This window comes from Lissotriton helveticus, chromosome 4_1 (assembly GCF_964261635.1).
Source record: "Lissotriton helveticus chromosome 4_1, aLisHel1.1, whole genome shotgun sequence".
In the NCBI taxonomy this organism is placed as follows: Eukaryota; Metazoa; Chordata; class Amphibia; order Caudata; family Salamandridae; genus Lissotriton; species Lissotriton helveticus.
This window is the reverse complement of record NC_136063.1, coordinates 1,838,565,905-1,838,580,727: the sequence shown is the minus strand read 5'-3', so window position 1 is coordinate 1,838,580,727 and position 14,823 is coordinate 1,838,565,905. Positions and strand designations below refer to the sequence as shown.

The following is a 14,823-nucleotide window of genomic DNA, read 5'->3' as shown; positions in this document are numbered from 1 at the left end:
ACACCAATATCAATTTGAGATCGCGAAACGCACCCTTGGCGAACCTAAAATCCACTCTCCGGGATGCGGTAGAGATAGTATCTTCCCTCCCCCAGGGTACGACTGTGATAGGGGGAGATTTTAATGCTGCCCCAGAACCCGCCATGGGTACGTCATCCTCCCACAGAACGTTCGGTGCCAGACGTCTCAGAGATTGGGCCTCCATACTGGGCCTCTGCGATTTCTGACGTACCTGGCATCCTAATACACTACAGTATACCCAGACATCTGCAACACCAAACCCAATTTCATATTGACCTTCTCTTCATCCCTGTCCCGGACTGTAGGGCAGTCACTGAGTTCGAAATCCTGGCACGAGGGGTCTCCGACCACTCCCCACTCCTCTTACGGATCAGGGGCTCTACAAGAGCTCCATGGCCCATATGGAGATTAAACGCCTGGTTCCTTCAGGACCAAAAAAAACAAACAAGGGATTGAGGGAGAATTGAAAAACTACTTCCACGCCAACAAGGGCACAGTGCAACTTTACAGTACACTGTGGGAGGCCGGCAAAGCCACGATCCGCCGGTATGCCAAGGGGTTCCTTAAACACAGACAGCAGGGCCAGGGTGCTCTGTCTAGAAATGACTGTGGCCACAACGGATTGGGAAGCTGTATGCTGGCAGCTCCACTGAGTACGGAAAGAGATTAAAACCACTTCTCTCGGGTCTTCTAAACTGATCAGGAGGTCCTCAGTGGCCCGAGTCTATGGCTGGGGAAACAAAAATGGCAAATTGCTTCATTGGCTCGCCACCCATCCTCTGGCTAACCGAATTGTCCCTGAAATTCACAACACACAGGGGCAAGTCTTTCGTGCCACCGCTGACATCGTGCGCACGTTTGCGAGCTACTACGCAGCACTTTACTCAACAGTCCACTCACAATCGTCGACAGACAGCTCACTTTTCCTCCAGGGTATTCCTCTCCCGTACTTCCAGAATATTTAAGTGCAACCATGGAGGAGCCCATTACGACTGAGGAGATCGATGAAGAGATCTCGTCACTCGCTGCCCGTAAGACTCCTGGTCCGGATGGGTTCCCTCCCGAGTACTACGCAGCATTTTGGGATATCCTGATCCCACAACTTCACACCCTATTTGAGGAGGTTCTTGAAAAAGGCGCCTTTTTAACTGACACTCACACAGCCACGGTTGTGGTTATACCTAAAGCAGACCCTCCCCCAGCCTCATGTTCCAATTACAGCCCAATTTTGTTGGTTAATACTGAGATTAAAATCTACACAACGATTCTCGCCAACCGGTTGAAGCAGGTATTTAAAACTCTCATATACCCTGATCAATGTGGCTTCATGTTACATCATAGCACAAGGCACTGCTTGAGATGCTTCCTCGTGGCCCTAGCTCACCGTAAACTCCTTTCTCGTATCTAGCTCTAGTCCTACTTGACTTCGAGAAAGCCTTTGATACGGTCAACTGACACTACTTGAAGAGTGTGCTGGAAAGAGCGGGCTTCTGCCCCCAGTACTGGAGAATGGTGGGGTCCTCTAATCCAGCCCCTCCACCAGGGTCCTCATAAACTGAGAACTATCAGAAGCATTCTGATCAGGAGAGGAACCTGACAGAGGTGCCCACTCTCCCCTCTCTGATCTGCTCTTGCAGTAGAGCCCCTGGCTTGTCTCATTTGGGCTGACGATCGGATACAGGGCTGGCGCTGACAGGGCACTGGCAGGGCTCGCATGAAAATCGGATAGCACTATACGCCAATGATGTCCTGCTCTTTCTCTCCGACTCGGCCCAATCCAGACAGAGGTGCCTTCAGATCCTTCATTCCTTTGAGAGAGTGTCAGAATTATGCCTTAACCAGGCAAAATACACCCTGGTGCCCCTTCACGCATTGAGAGAATGTGTGGACTGGCAAACAACTATCCCCCTCCGAAGACTTTCGTTCAAGTATCTCAGAATGTGGGTGGGGCTTTTCCCGGAGCGGACCTGGTCCCTCAAAGTCAACCCATTTCTCAAATGCACAAATGACAACCTTAGTCGTTGGCAATTGCTTCCACTCAACCCACTTGGTAGGATTGCCCTGTTCAAGATGATGTTTCTGCCCCATCTTCTGTATGTAATCCAGAATCTCCAACTCCACCTTCCCCGCAATTGGTTCCATCGGTTGGATCGGTTGCCCATGACTTTTCTCCGGAGGGGGGGGGGCTGGCGGTTCGGGGTGTAGAAGGTGAGTCGTCTGTTGAAGTAAGCCGGACCGATGTCGTGAAGTGCCTTGTGTGCGTGGGTGAGGAGCTTGAAGGTTATCCTCTTGTTGACGGGGAGCCAGTGTAGGTCTCTCAGATGGGGAGTGGTGTGGCTGTGGCGGGGTACGTCGAGGATCAGGTGTGCAGAAGCGTTCTGTATACGTTGTAGTCGTTTCAGGAGTTTGGCCAGGGCTCCCGAGTAGAGGGCGTTTCCGTAGTCCAGCCTGCTACTGACGAGGGCCTGGGTGACTGTTCTTCTTGTTTCAGTGGGGATCAATCTGTTAGTTACTGTTCTGATTACTCCAGCTTGTTAGGACTTGTTACTATATTTTATGCAAATTCCGGACTTACCATGGCCCTCCATTACTAAATGCTGGTTATAAATCTAGCGTCCCAGCACTTTGTTTCTAACACAGACTTACTTTGATCCGCTGAACTTAATATTACTTTGAATTTTGGGCACCGTCAACCAATTTTAGGTTCCCGTTACTGTGCCAGGCCACGTGTTCCCCGTTGACTATCCAGTCTTTAACTGAATTAAAAGCTTTGAAAAAATCATCTAAGATGAAACACGTGTCTGCTGTTTTCCTGTGTAAGAACGCAAAATCAACAATACTGGATCAGAACTTTCATCAATAAAATCAGACCGGCTCCAACAGTAGACCATTGAAAAGACTTGTTGTAGTGCTCTGGGTATTTGTTTACAATTGTGTTATGTGAAGGAGGTTTCTTCTACATGTATATTATACACTATTATTGTAGCATAGTGTTCAACCTGTAGCACACATGTGACTTGCAAACATTCTTACGTACCCTATGTACCAAGGAGTGCAGAAATTATACCACTGCTACCAATCTGGCTTCTAACCCAATAGGTATAAATAGAAATGTAAAACCACAAATCCCACTATGCATAGCACTGGATAATAGTCTCCCTCATTCCATGGTGCCAGTTAGCACCTGTGTCTTACAGTGAGAGTCTGGAGAGGTGAAACTACTGCTATTAGAGCTTCCACATAGCAAGGTAAGACAACAGGCTAAGGACTCCAACTTGTGGGACTATGAAATAACTGCAAAAGGCTAAACTGGGATTCTATCTTTAGGTCTGTCATAAGCCAAAACCTTGTGGTTTTACTAAAGTGATATGTATAATGTATTACTAAATGGGGCTTTCAGCCAGTCTTCTCCTTCCACTGGTATGTTATTGTGTCATTCACATATTTCTTTTGCTTTCTGCAGCATAGTGCATGGGGCAGTGGGTCCGCCCGCCTAAGCCATTGCATAACTTCACCGTGAGGGATGGCATTCTGCCCTTTCCCAAGGAGCACATCCACATGCAAATGAGTTCCCTTTAGTACATGAGACTACTATAACACTTAGCAGCCGATGTCACTACTATAATAATCCCTATATCAAAGCACTTTACTGCCACTGTGTCGATTCTTATTACACCAATGGAATAGTTCCTCCTTCAAAGTGCAATTGTGCAACTGTGACAAAACTAATAGCAGCAGTGCACTAATTCCTCCCTTTAAATGCTCTTCTGCCACTGTGTCAACACTTATAACACCAATGTAAATTTCTCCCTTGAAGTGCTATAGTGCCACTGTCAACACTAATAACACCAATGCAAAATTTTCTCCCTTGAAGTGCCACTTTGTCAACACTTACAATACTGTTACTCTCTTGAAATGCTATAGCACCACTGAGTCAACACTTCAATGTAATAGTTTCTCCCTTTGAAGTGTTATAGCGCCACTGAGTCAACATCAATAACATCAAGGCGGCAGTGTACCCATTAGTGATAACAAACGTGCCACTGTGCCAAAAGTTAACTTCCGATGGAAATACTTAAGCTGTGTATCTACCCAGCGGATACATACCAAGTGTAATCCCTGCAGCCGCTCTGGAGGTGTTATCCCACGGCACACGTTGCTGTATGGGGCTGTATACTTAGGGACAGGAGTGGCATGCGCTGGTAGGCCTGTGATGCGAGTCTTAGTTCTAGTCACTAGTACTGCTCAGTAAACGGTATTAAAACGCTCTAAAAAATTGAACGTTTACATTGTGTGTGAAGAGGCTTGCATGGAAAACCGCGTGGTATATATAAGTCTCCTCTCCCACTGCCTCCTGAATGTCTGCAGAGTGCTTCACAGTCTAGCGCTCACAGTTTGCCTTCACTGCGCTATAGTCATATACTTCTATCAGAGCCGTGAGATGGGCGAGCAGCTTCGCAGAGTGAGATGGCGGGCAGCATTGCAGAGGCCGCAGGAGTCTGTGTGTTGTCTTTCCTTCCTTCCCACCCGGCCCCCACTTTCTTTCCGCCTATGGAGACTGCAGCTTGTATCAATCACAATGCACCGGACACAGGCAAAGGAAACAACGACCCGCGCGGGATCCACCGCGAGACCAGCCTTCATTACCGCACGCTTTTCCCTCTCTCCTCCCCCCGCCACACAAACACGCATCTTTACTCTCCCCTCCAGCCGGCATAATCCAACTCCCAACTGACGTTTGGCTAACGTGCAGCTGTACCATAGGTGAACTGCTGGGGCAGGCAGGAGGAGAGAGCTTTACCATAGCTTATGAGTATGCTAGCTCAATGGGTTTATGAACCTGCTGCTTAAAATCTCTATTGAGTTTACAGGTTACAGATTTGAAGCACGTGGAAATGATTCAGCCTTTGGAGGTAGAGACAGAGTAGGTCTGACCCCGGGTAGTTTACACCTGTGCTGTTTAGAGTGCAGCGTAGTTGCAGCCTGACCTGGTGATTTAGCAACGTGTTATGTTATGTTATGTTATGTTACTGGGTGTTTTGTAAAGCGCTCAGCTGCTCAAAGAGCGTCCCGGCGCTATAGATCCTCACACAAACACCAGCAACTAACATCATACAGCCATGCGGCACCCAAAGCCACAGACAGCCTACAGAGCAAAGAGATAGGTTTTAAGTCCCTTTCTAAAAGCAAACAAACTGGAGCACATTCGCAGCGTCAGGGGCAGAGTGTTCCAGAGACGAGGGGCAAGGTAGCTAAAAGAGCGGCCTCCACAGCGCACACGTCGCACTGACGGCACGATGGCATTGGCCTGGGCAGCCGACCTCAAGGGTCTAGATGGTAGGTAGAAGTTGCCCCTTTTCTGCAAATAACCAGCGCCGAAATTGTGGAGCGCCTTAAAGGCTATAGTTAAAGCCTTAAAAGCGATGCGCTTTCGGATCGGCAGCCAGTGCAGAGTCACAAGGAGGTTGCTCGCCCTGGCTCTTCTAGTAAGGCCAAAGATTGCCCTGGCTGCCGAATTTTGGACTATCTGCAGACGGGTCAACAGATATTCAGGAAGGCCCAGGTAGAGGATGTTAGCATAGTCCAGGCGTGATCCTATCAGGTGATCCTAACGTGCTGGTAGAGACCTGTAGATCTGGGGTAGTCTCCACAGCTAATTTCTGAAGTAGAACATATTATATTTGTAGAGCTACCTACCACCATGCCCTTAAACCTGCTCATTGTACCCTAGGCCACTCTAAAATGTCCCTCTCCAGTGTGCGGCCATGTCACTATGCCTAGGGTTCATGCTGCAGTGACCTCGGCTCCTTGGCAGCCGTCCATGTCGCCCGTGTAACCAGAGCTCAGCTGTTGGCACCGCCGGTTCTCTCAGCCCTACCAGTAACGGGATATAGGTTCAGGTGCAGCCACGCGCCAGGAGGCAGCCACAGCCTCAAGCCTAAGGCGTTCTCCAGCCTCAGCCTTGATCCGAAGGGGCGTTCTCCAGCCTCAGCCTTGATCTGAAGGCACAACAAGCGCTCGCCTGGCAGCCGTGGTTATGACGTCTAGTTTTCTCTTTTTGAGACAGCCCACTTGGATGGCCTCGCCTGCTTTCCTTCTGAAGCAAAGGGTTTCTTATCTTTATGGGGCCTAAAGATAAGAAACCTTTTACTTCAGAAGGAAAGCAGGCGAGCCCGTCCAAGTGGGCCGTCTCAAAAAGAGAAAAGTATACATCATACATACCTCTTTTCCAATGGATGGCCACCGTTTAGCATAAACGGTGACGCCAGCCAATGGAAAGGAGGGGTGGGGCTTAAAGCCCTTTACTGAAGCTCTTCCAAAACATAAAATCTCACAGAGCGAGCTGCGCATGTGCGCAGCCACGCTAGCTGAGACCTAACAACATGATGGACAGAATGCAGAACAATCTCAGACATTCACCCCAGTACAAAGATCTGGTGCTAAATCCATTGTTTTTTTGCTCACCTGCCATTCCAGTTTGGAAAAATCCCTTTTGGTGGCAATTGAACTAATAGAGTGCACTATTTAATGACCCCGCCCCGCAGTCTCAGTGTTCATAATAAAGTTTTCTAGTCCACAGGCCTAGGTATTTTTTAAACTTACCTTTTCACTCACCCCTGACCCTTCAACACACTCATTCCTACACCACACATAGTTCTGAATATCAGTGCTCCCACGTAGCCGTAGGTCATAGCACGCCCAGTCCCACAGCGGGGTGGGAAGACCCTTATGATGAAGCATGACACAAAAGGCCTTTTTGGTGTGCGAGGGGTATTTTAAGAAACACTCTGTGCTTCCAACCACTGTAGGAAACGCACATGACCTGTGAGTACAGTATATTCTATAAAACTATCTAAGGGTGGATCTTATTGTTTATGAAACATTTCTAGAGGAGGACGTATCCACCTCCAGTGTTCCCTTCGTACACTACCTCTTCACTCCCCTCTTTGTTTTGTGTAGACATCGGTAATATCCTATGCCCGAGTCCACCTAAGACTATTATAGGCATATTCACATTTGCCCAAGTTACAAATAGCAGCTGTGTCAATATTCCTTGTACACAAGGCAAGATACGCATTGTAGATCCAAAGAAGAAAATTGGTGCAGATCCTAAAAAGGAATCCTGTTGCTATAGAGCCTGGTGTTCAGCTATCCTTACCCAGCTTAGACGATTTACATCTATTAGAGACCTTAACTTAACTAAGTTATCAACAAACAGTCTTGAAAGAAGCCCACATAACATTAAGAGTTGAGGGGAGGTGAAATGGCACAAGTTTGCTCTCAGGGCTTTTGTTGGTGCACATCCCTAACATAACAGTAAGAATTCTGTGGAATACTGCTTTTGCTAATGGATTTGACAAATAGAAGGCATTACCTCAGGTGCTACAAAGTTGGCAGTGTAGCAAGGAGTCAAAAGAAGTCCATTTTCCCCTCGAAGCTGTTTTGCGAATCCAAAATCACAAATTCGTATAGAATCAGCATTGCTGGAGTCATCCATATACAAAATATTACTTGGCTTCAAGTCACGATGAACTACCTAAAAATGAATATTAAAAAAGCATGAAATTATGCTGATTTCGAGTCTGACGTGATTTAGTGTTTATTACGATAAAAAAACAACACACAAAAGTCCTAGTATCGAAAGCCAACAGAAAACAACTTTGTAGTCGTGAACACATTTTGTGGTAATTGTGTGGCTTCTCTCACTGCTGCGCTAAAGATGTGCAAAGGGATTCTGAATTTACAGAAAGGGGAAGCCAAGCCATACTTTTATATCAGCATTGATATCAAACGAGGGGCTTGATGTACAAATGTAATGTGTGGTAACACACCCTATGATTAATTGCCAAATCACTGGATGTGCGAGAGCAAATTACCTTCTTACAATAAACAAAATATTTTTAAAGAGTTGAAAAGGTCATCCCTACTGATAAAAGGCTTTATGCAACCTTTTTTAAATCACAAATAGGATAGTACATGAAAGGGGTGTCCCCTCTTTGCAATTTGCGACAGTAATTGTAGTAATTTGTAGTTGCAAACTATTTTGAGTTACCGACATCCGAGTTTGAGTGGTAACTGATTAACAAGGGGAAGGTGGGGACAGCGTCCCCTTTGACAATCGAATGAGGAGTCTTTAAGGGGGGCAGAAATGCATGAATATGTTCCCCGATTAAATGTTTTTAGGGACAACTAGTCGCTTTGAACAGAGAGAAACAAATTCAAGCCAGGTATCCAAATGCAGGTTTGGAAGTCTGTTGTCCCTTGCAGGCCTCCATCACTGAGTTTGCTTCACAGAGGATCGCAAAATGCTTCCTGCATCATTTACCTTCAAGACATAGAATGTTTTGTGACCTACAAATAACATTTTGCAAAATGCTGAGCCGAAGAGAGCACTTTTCACACATTAGCTTGCAACTTGCCCAACATTATATCAGGTCCAATGTGTATGCACAAGGCAACAGAACAAGTTAAAGAATACAAACCATGCCATCAAAAATATTTTGAACATTTATATCTTTTCATACTAAAAGACTATATTAATTAAATGTTGTAATTACTGACCAAACAATGTAAACTAGGTTTGTTGCCTGTCAGAACACGAGTGCCGATGTATCAGAATGTGCCACAAACGATATGCAAATGCCACAAAAAGCACTTGCCAATGACTGTGAATCCTGCATAATGGTCCTAAAGGATGCCACGCCATTTAGGACCATTGCATCCAGTTAGGGCTTCCTACTTTTAGTTAGGTTAGTGCACCCTAGAATAAAATGTAGGCAATAAGGTTGCCCTAGATCTATTTTAAAACAGCATCTCGCACTTACTGCACTACCTAGTCCACACACCCATATGCACCTAACGGCTTCATCCCCCGTCGGGCATTGCAGCGCCGGCCTGACGAGGAGCATGCCCAATGATTAAGCATGACATCCTTCGGGATGTGTGAGGGCACTTCTTCACAGACCTGAACACTCCCTCCCACACCTCGGAACTGCACACCAGTCAGTTATAGTAGTTTACGTTTGGGAGTACGTGTGCAGAACCTGTTTAAAAAGCTCCTGGTTCCTCTTTCCTAGAGAATAGATTGTCTAAGTAAGAAACAAGATAGATTGGAGTAGGTTTTGATGTGGGAATTGAGGCCAGCAACCTATACTCTTATCTGCAAGACAGAGAAGCCCAAAACGGACTGTGCAGTGCGATATCACTTTTAAGTATAAAAATAGAAGTCCTACCTAAAGTGCTATCAAATTTCTTCTGTAGGTCGACAGGATATTTAAATTAGAGCAACCAATCAATTGCCATGTCAGGACAGACAACTAGAGTGAACCTCAGAAGTCGGCCTAGCTTCATGGAGTACACTGAATCAGTTACTCATCCTACAAGTAGTAGTCTCTCTAAAAGCGGTCAAGGCTTTTGATTTCATTTTTTCACTTCGAGGCCGAGCAGCACTGTACAAAATGATGGTGCTATCTATGCTGATTTAAATAAAACAAAACAATTGTTACGGAGTACCAGAGGCCTCTAAGAGGACTAATGTTGCACTTTGCTCTATGTAATGGAATAGAGGTGCCCCCAGTACCACACGTCATCGGGGAGCATACAATGGCCATTGCCCACCCAGGTGTGCCTAATAGTATTTAGCAACGCAGAAATTGGCTGCTAGAGTGAACAAAAGTGCTAGCCAACACCAGTTACCCGGCAGCACTGTGTGGATGCGGGAGGGTGACCCATCTAACAAAACTTTACTGTGGTTCATTTATTAAACTGGAATGGAAAGGATTATTCCCTGGGTACATTCAGTTACAGATGGGTGACGTGCTGAATGAGTTCAAATGCCTGCCAGGCTTTCGCAAATGGGATATGATTGGGGATTAGGATTCTAGATGCTTTGTGCGGATGCAAACCATTCAACTGATCTGCACAAATCCAGCAAGACTTTGAAATGGATTAATTGAATATCTACAAACACCTGCATATATCAGTTAGAACTGTTATGCTGCATGGTTCATCACTAAAACACAGACGTTCTTCCTGTTGGAAAGCAGGTTATCAGCAGTGGTAACAATGCCTCTACCACAGGCAATACGGCCACTAACACAGTCTAGGGCTCAGCACAGGTCTCAATAAATGATTCCTATGCTCATGCTTGGCTGTGAGCAGGCAGGCTTAACTTAGAGGAGACAGGTATGTAAAGCATTTAAAAACACAAATTCAGTAGATAATTAAGATACAACACACAATAAAAATCCCAAAACAATGTATAACAATAGAAAATATTTGTATCTTTAAAATGACAACCATCCAATGTAGGGAACCGGAGATATGAATTTTTAAAGATGTAATACAGTATAGCACTTAGAAACCTACAGCACCACTCTGGGACATCTGGTCTTTCCAGATAATGAAGCAGGCACAGTCAGTCAGAATGCAGGGCTTGATGGTGCAAATCAAGTTTCCAGCTTGGCAATCCTCTTAGTTTCAAGGAGCAGATCTGAACGGATCTGCTCCTCTAACATTTATTCAGTGTTCTCTGGGGTCAAACAGGAGAGCATTCCTGCCCAATGAGGTGCAGAGCAACACCCCAGAGCATGGCCACACCCCCCAAAGTATGGCATACTCTTTTCAAAGATCGCATTATTCTTCCAAAATACAGTATTGCTGAAATCAAAGCAGAGGAGAATTAACTAGTTAAATATCCTCCAATACGGCCTCTTTCCATAGCTCTACTCCCCCTACCATTTGCAAATTCTTGCCTTAAGCCTGCCATCTGGCTGGGTCAGAGGGGTTGGGGTAGTTGGACCTGGCATGCCCTGCCTGTCCTATTTACCCTTTTGAAGGTTCAAGCTTTATGATCCCTCCTCCCTACTCGGGCAGTCCGGTGTAGCAGAGCTCTCTTCACCAGATAGCCTCTCCATGGGTGAGCCACTTATCACTTCATCAAAGCAGCCAGGCTAATCCTGATACCTCTGAAAAATAAGGCTGAATTTTGGCTTACAGACAAGAAAGTCTTATAACTTATTTTCTGTATACTTTAGGATAAACTCAACAATAGCATATTGTTGGATTTATCAATAACATTCTCCACAGTCCTTGAATGGGATTTTAGTTCAATTCCTAGCGATAGTTATGCGTTTATAAACTATTGCATTGTTATCCTAAGGGGCTAGGAATCTACAATGGGGCAAGTAAATTGACAATTTCTTGATCACTAGGGCATATAACGCATTTTATGGGGGCCCTGCTTATAGTTACATGACACCCACCCGGGGCACCTAGGGGAGATATTAAGGGTCCTGAATGAGCAAACAGTGTAGATTCTCACTCCACAGTGCTCCTAGCACCAACGTTGATTTGAGGAGGCACTTTTCTACAATGGAGAAAGCGAACAGTGCATTTTCTCCATCTCTAGGGCACTTAAAACATATTTTATAAGGGCCCTCCGCATAATGGCATGAACCCCCACCCCATGGACACATAGGGGAGAACCTGGAGGTACCTAAAATGCCAAAATATTGTAGTGTATCACACTTTAAGTGCGCCTACCACCTAAGTCGAGTTTGGGCACAATTTGCATTTAAAAGCAGTGCTGTCCAGACTGCCATGCCCTACTATACACTAGAGACTTAAAGGTAGTTTTAATCCCCCTTGCCCTCTTATCTACTAGGGGCTTATAGGGTGGATCATGCCAATCATGGATGTACAGTAACACATAGTGTACCTTAATGCATGTGTGTGTTTTCACTCTGTGTTCAACATAGCAGGGGGTGTTTCCAAAACAGCACTGGCCCAGGGCCTGCTCAGAGCAGAGTCAGGGCACTCTCAGAGTCAGAAAAACATTCTTTCAGGGTTCTCAAGTGGGGTGCACAGTGGAGGGACACTGCAAACAGGTACCGACTTCTAACACTAATCCCCCCAAAAAGGCATTTTATTGGACGACAGATTGCTGATCAATCATGATGGCGCTAAGGAGCACAGTGGCTGGGAGTGGGAGCAGGCCTTGTATCACCCTGTGAGGTGGCTGTAAATGCTGGGCTTATGCTGGTGTAAAGTAAAATGGTTTATTACTCTCCGACACAATTGTTTAACTTTGGTTTGGCAGAGACAAAGGGTTCAGCGGCACCTCCCAGTCCTCATCACCACGTTCATGGCGATATGGAACACCAGGGATGAACAAGGGAACAAAAGTAACCTCTGATATTGACAACGTCGGCCAACGTCGATCCGGCTCCATCTCGGGGATGAGGATGGGGTCAGGGTCAGCTCAGGGCACGGCTGGAGCCGGGGGCGTAGTCACAGGGATCGGCACCGGGGAAGGTCAAATAAGGTCGAGTAGCGTCGATTCGGATCCAGGCCTGGATCCACGAGGACCCTCTGGTGCTGGGTACAAATCCGCCGGTATTGAAGGCCCAGGGATACCGACCGGCTCCATGGGGCCCAAAGGGACACCAGCGGAGTAGGCTGCCCACACACATGGTGGAGGGCTTTGTAGAATGTACGAAGCTGAACAAGGAACGCCCCGGCTCAGGGGGAGGCACAGAGTCGTCCCTGAATCAGGCATGGAGACAGAGCCTTAGAGACACGACGCTCCGGATCAAGCGTTTAGCCAGCCGACCTTCCCCTTGAGCAAGACCGGAAGCGACACAGAGCCAACAAGAGATTTCGGGACCGCTCCAGCAAACACTTCCGATTCATGGCCCCGCAGTTGGAGCACAAGTTTGTGTTGTGGTCGTGCTCCACACACCAGAGGCACATGAGCTGCGGTTCGGTCACAGACATCAGTTTGTGAGAGACCTCGCAAGGCTTGAAGCCGGTCTGATGATGGGATATCCCACAAGCAACAGGAGTCGATGACTCGAAAAAAGCGTAGTCAAAAAGTGACTAAAGGGGTAAGCTCTCTCCGGATCTGCGCTAGGATGGCACGGAAAAAGAAAGAACTGACATCAGCGTGCAGGGGTAGCGTCTTACTAGACACCGAATGTCATCCTGGTAATCACCACACCAACCACAGATGCAGAGTCGGCCGACACCTCCTACTGACGCGCAGGGGTACTGCTAAGAGAAAAAATTATCTGGATATAGTCTGACGCCTTGGGCAATTCTAAGGTAAGTCATCTATAACTAACTGTCTCTTTCTGATCTGGTAGAAAGCATCCTATCACATAAGGCTCTAAACACAAAGGTAACACTAAAGTAATATTAAAGTAAAACAAAAACACTGGCACCAAAGGGAACATTTTTATGTGTGTTGGTGCTCCTAGTGAAAGAGCACAATGCTGTCTCTCAAAGAGAAGTTAGCCAGTGGCTGGAGTAGGATGACCCATTGCCCCTTTAAATAAATATTAGTAGTAAAATCAAAAAGTCTTGGGTTATGCTAGAACTAAAAGAAAGCCCCTTCCTTAGCAGATACACATCGATCAGTGAGTTGCACAATGGCAGAACCACTCCTTTCATGGAGGAAAAAAATCGGCCATTCAATGTAACTACAGGCAAAAGAACTATGGTCCGTAAGTGGACTGTTGAAAGACTTTCAGAGTGTGCCATTTTCATAAAGCTCCAATGATGGCAGATACCGTCTATACTTGCCCTTAATACAGTAGTGTAGTATAAGGTGTTGTTAAAGCTACAGCTAGGGAATTTAACTGTAAGGACTGGTAGGTAGAATGCTGGCATCCCAAGTCACAAAATATTCTGAAAAATAGGTGGCTGCTGGCAGTGGCATAGTTATTTGCCCGGCTGTCAATGTGTTGCCTAAATGTGCTGTTAGGAAAGCTTCATATTGCATTGATGATTTCATAAGATAGTTCGGTGAGGCTCAAGTTTAAGTGATTTAACGGAGTAAAACAGGGATGACATGTTTTTTCTTAGTTTGTGATAGCTTGATGTATAAATGGTTCAGATGATTTAAAATTCAAACATTTAAGAAGAGACTGAAATTTAATATGTGAAGCTTTGATTGGTACACAACATTATATTTACTTGTTTCTTATCAACGAATACTCTCAAATCTACTTAAAAAGCAGAGAGTAAGAAAGGGTATCTATTAGGCTGACAAAGCCCATGTTTATTTTTCCTTTATACCATCATGTATTTACAATTACGGCTATATTTAAATGTTCATGAATTACAGGATTATGGTAAGAACTTTGTAAGATTTCTGTAAGGAGGATTTGTGTAAGTAATTCATGTATTAAGGAATGTATGTGCATGGAGAACTGCTTTGTCCGAAAGAAGGGAGTTTCTCATCTTCAGAAACTCACTTCAGAAAGGACAATCCACTCTTGCTAAAACAGACAGGCTACCATCCAGGCCAGCACTTTTAACTACATTAACAAGTTAAATACATGACAGGTTGTGGCACTATGCAAAGTACCTTAATCAACATAAGATTGTTTAAACTCCATTCTCAAGAATCCACATAAATATTAGCAATGTAAACAAATAATGACTGTTCTGCATGTGAACTCAAAAGGGAGCCATGGGAAAGCGGTTTCTAGAAGTGGTGCAGTCAAATGACAGTACTGGAATAAAATTATTAAAACAATACTGAGAAACAGGTTAAAGTTGGACTTGGAAACCCCCAAAAAAGGAGAAACTTAACATTAATGCACAATTATCAGTTTCAAAGTATTAATGTGATGTTTTGCAGTTCAAGTACTTCCTATGCTAGACTATCCTGGTTTGCAAAACTATATTTGCATGCTTAATTTGTGTAGAACATTATCATAAAACCTTGCTTAGCTTGCATATACAGACCTTTCAGAGGATAACGATAGTTCAATTGCCCAATGGATCATTTCCTGT

General features: G+C 45.4%; 1 protein-coding gene across 2 annotated transcripts in view; it reads right to left on the bottom strand.

The window, feature by feature from the left end:
• Positions 1 to 14,823, bottom strand: part of RPS6KA6 (ribosomal protein S6 kinase A6) — a 499,939-nt gene that overhangs the window by 53,641 nt on the left and 431,475 nt on the right. For both annotated transcript variants that reach the window (XM_078688489.1, XM_078688488.1), the window contains one exon: positions 7,397 to 7,558. In XM_078688489.1, coding sequence (XP_078544615.1) covers positions 7,397 to 7,558 — 162 coding nt within the window. The remainder of the gene's footprint in view (positions 1 to 7,396; positions 7,559 to 14,823) is intronic.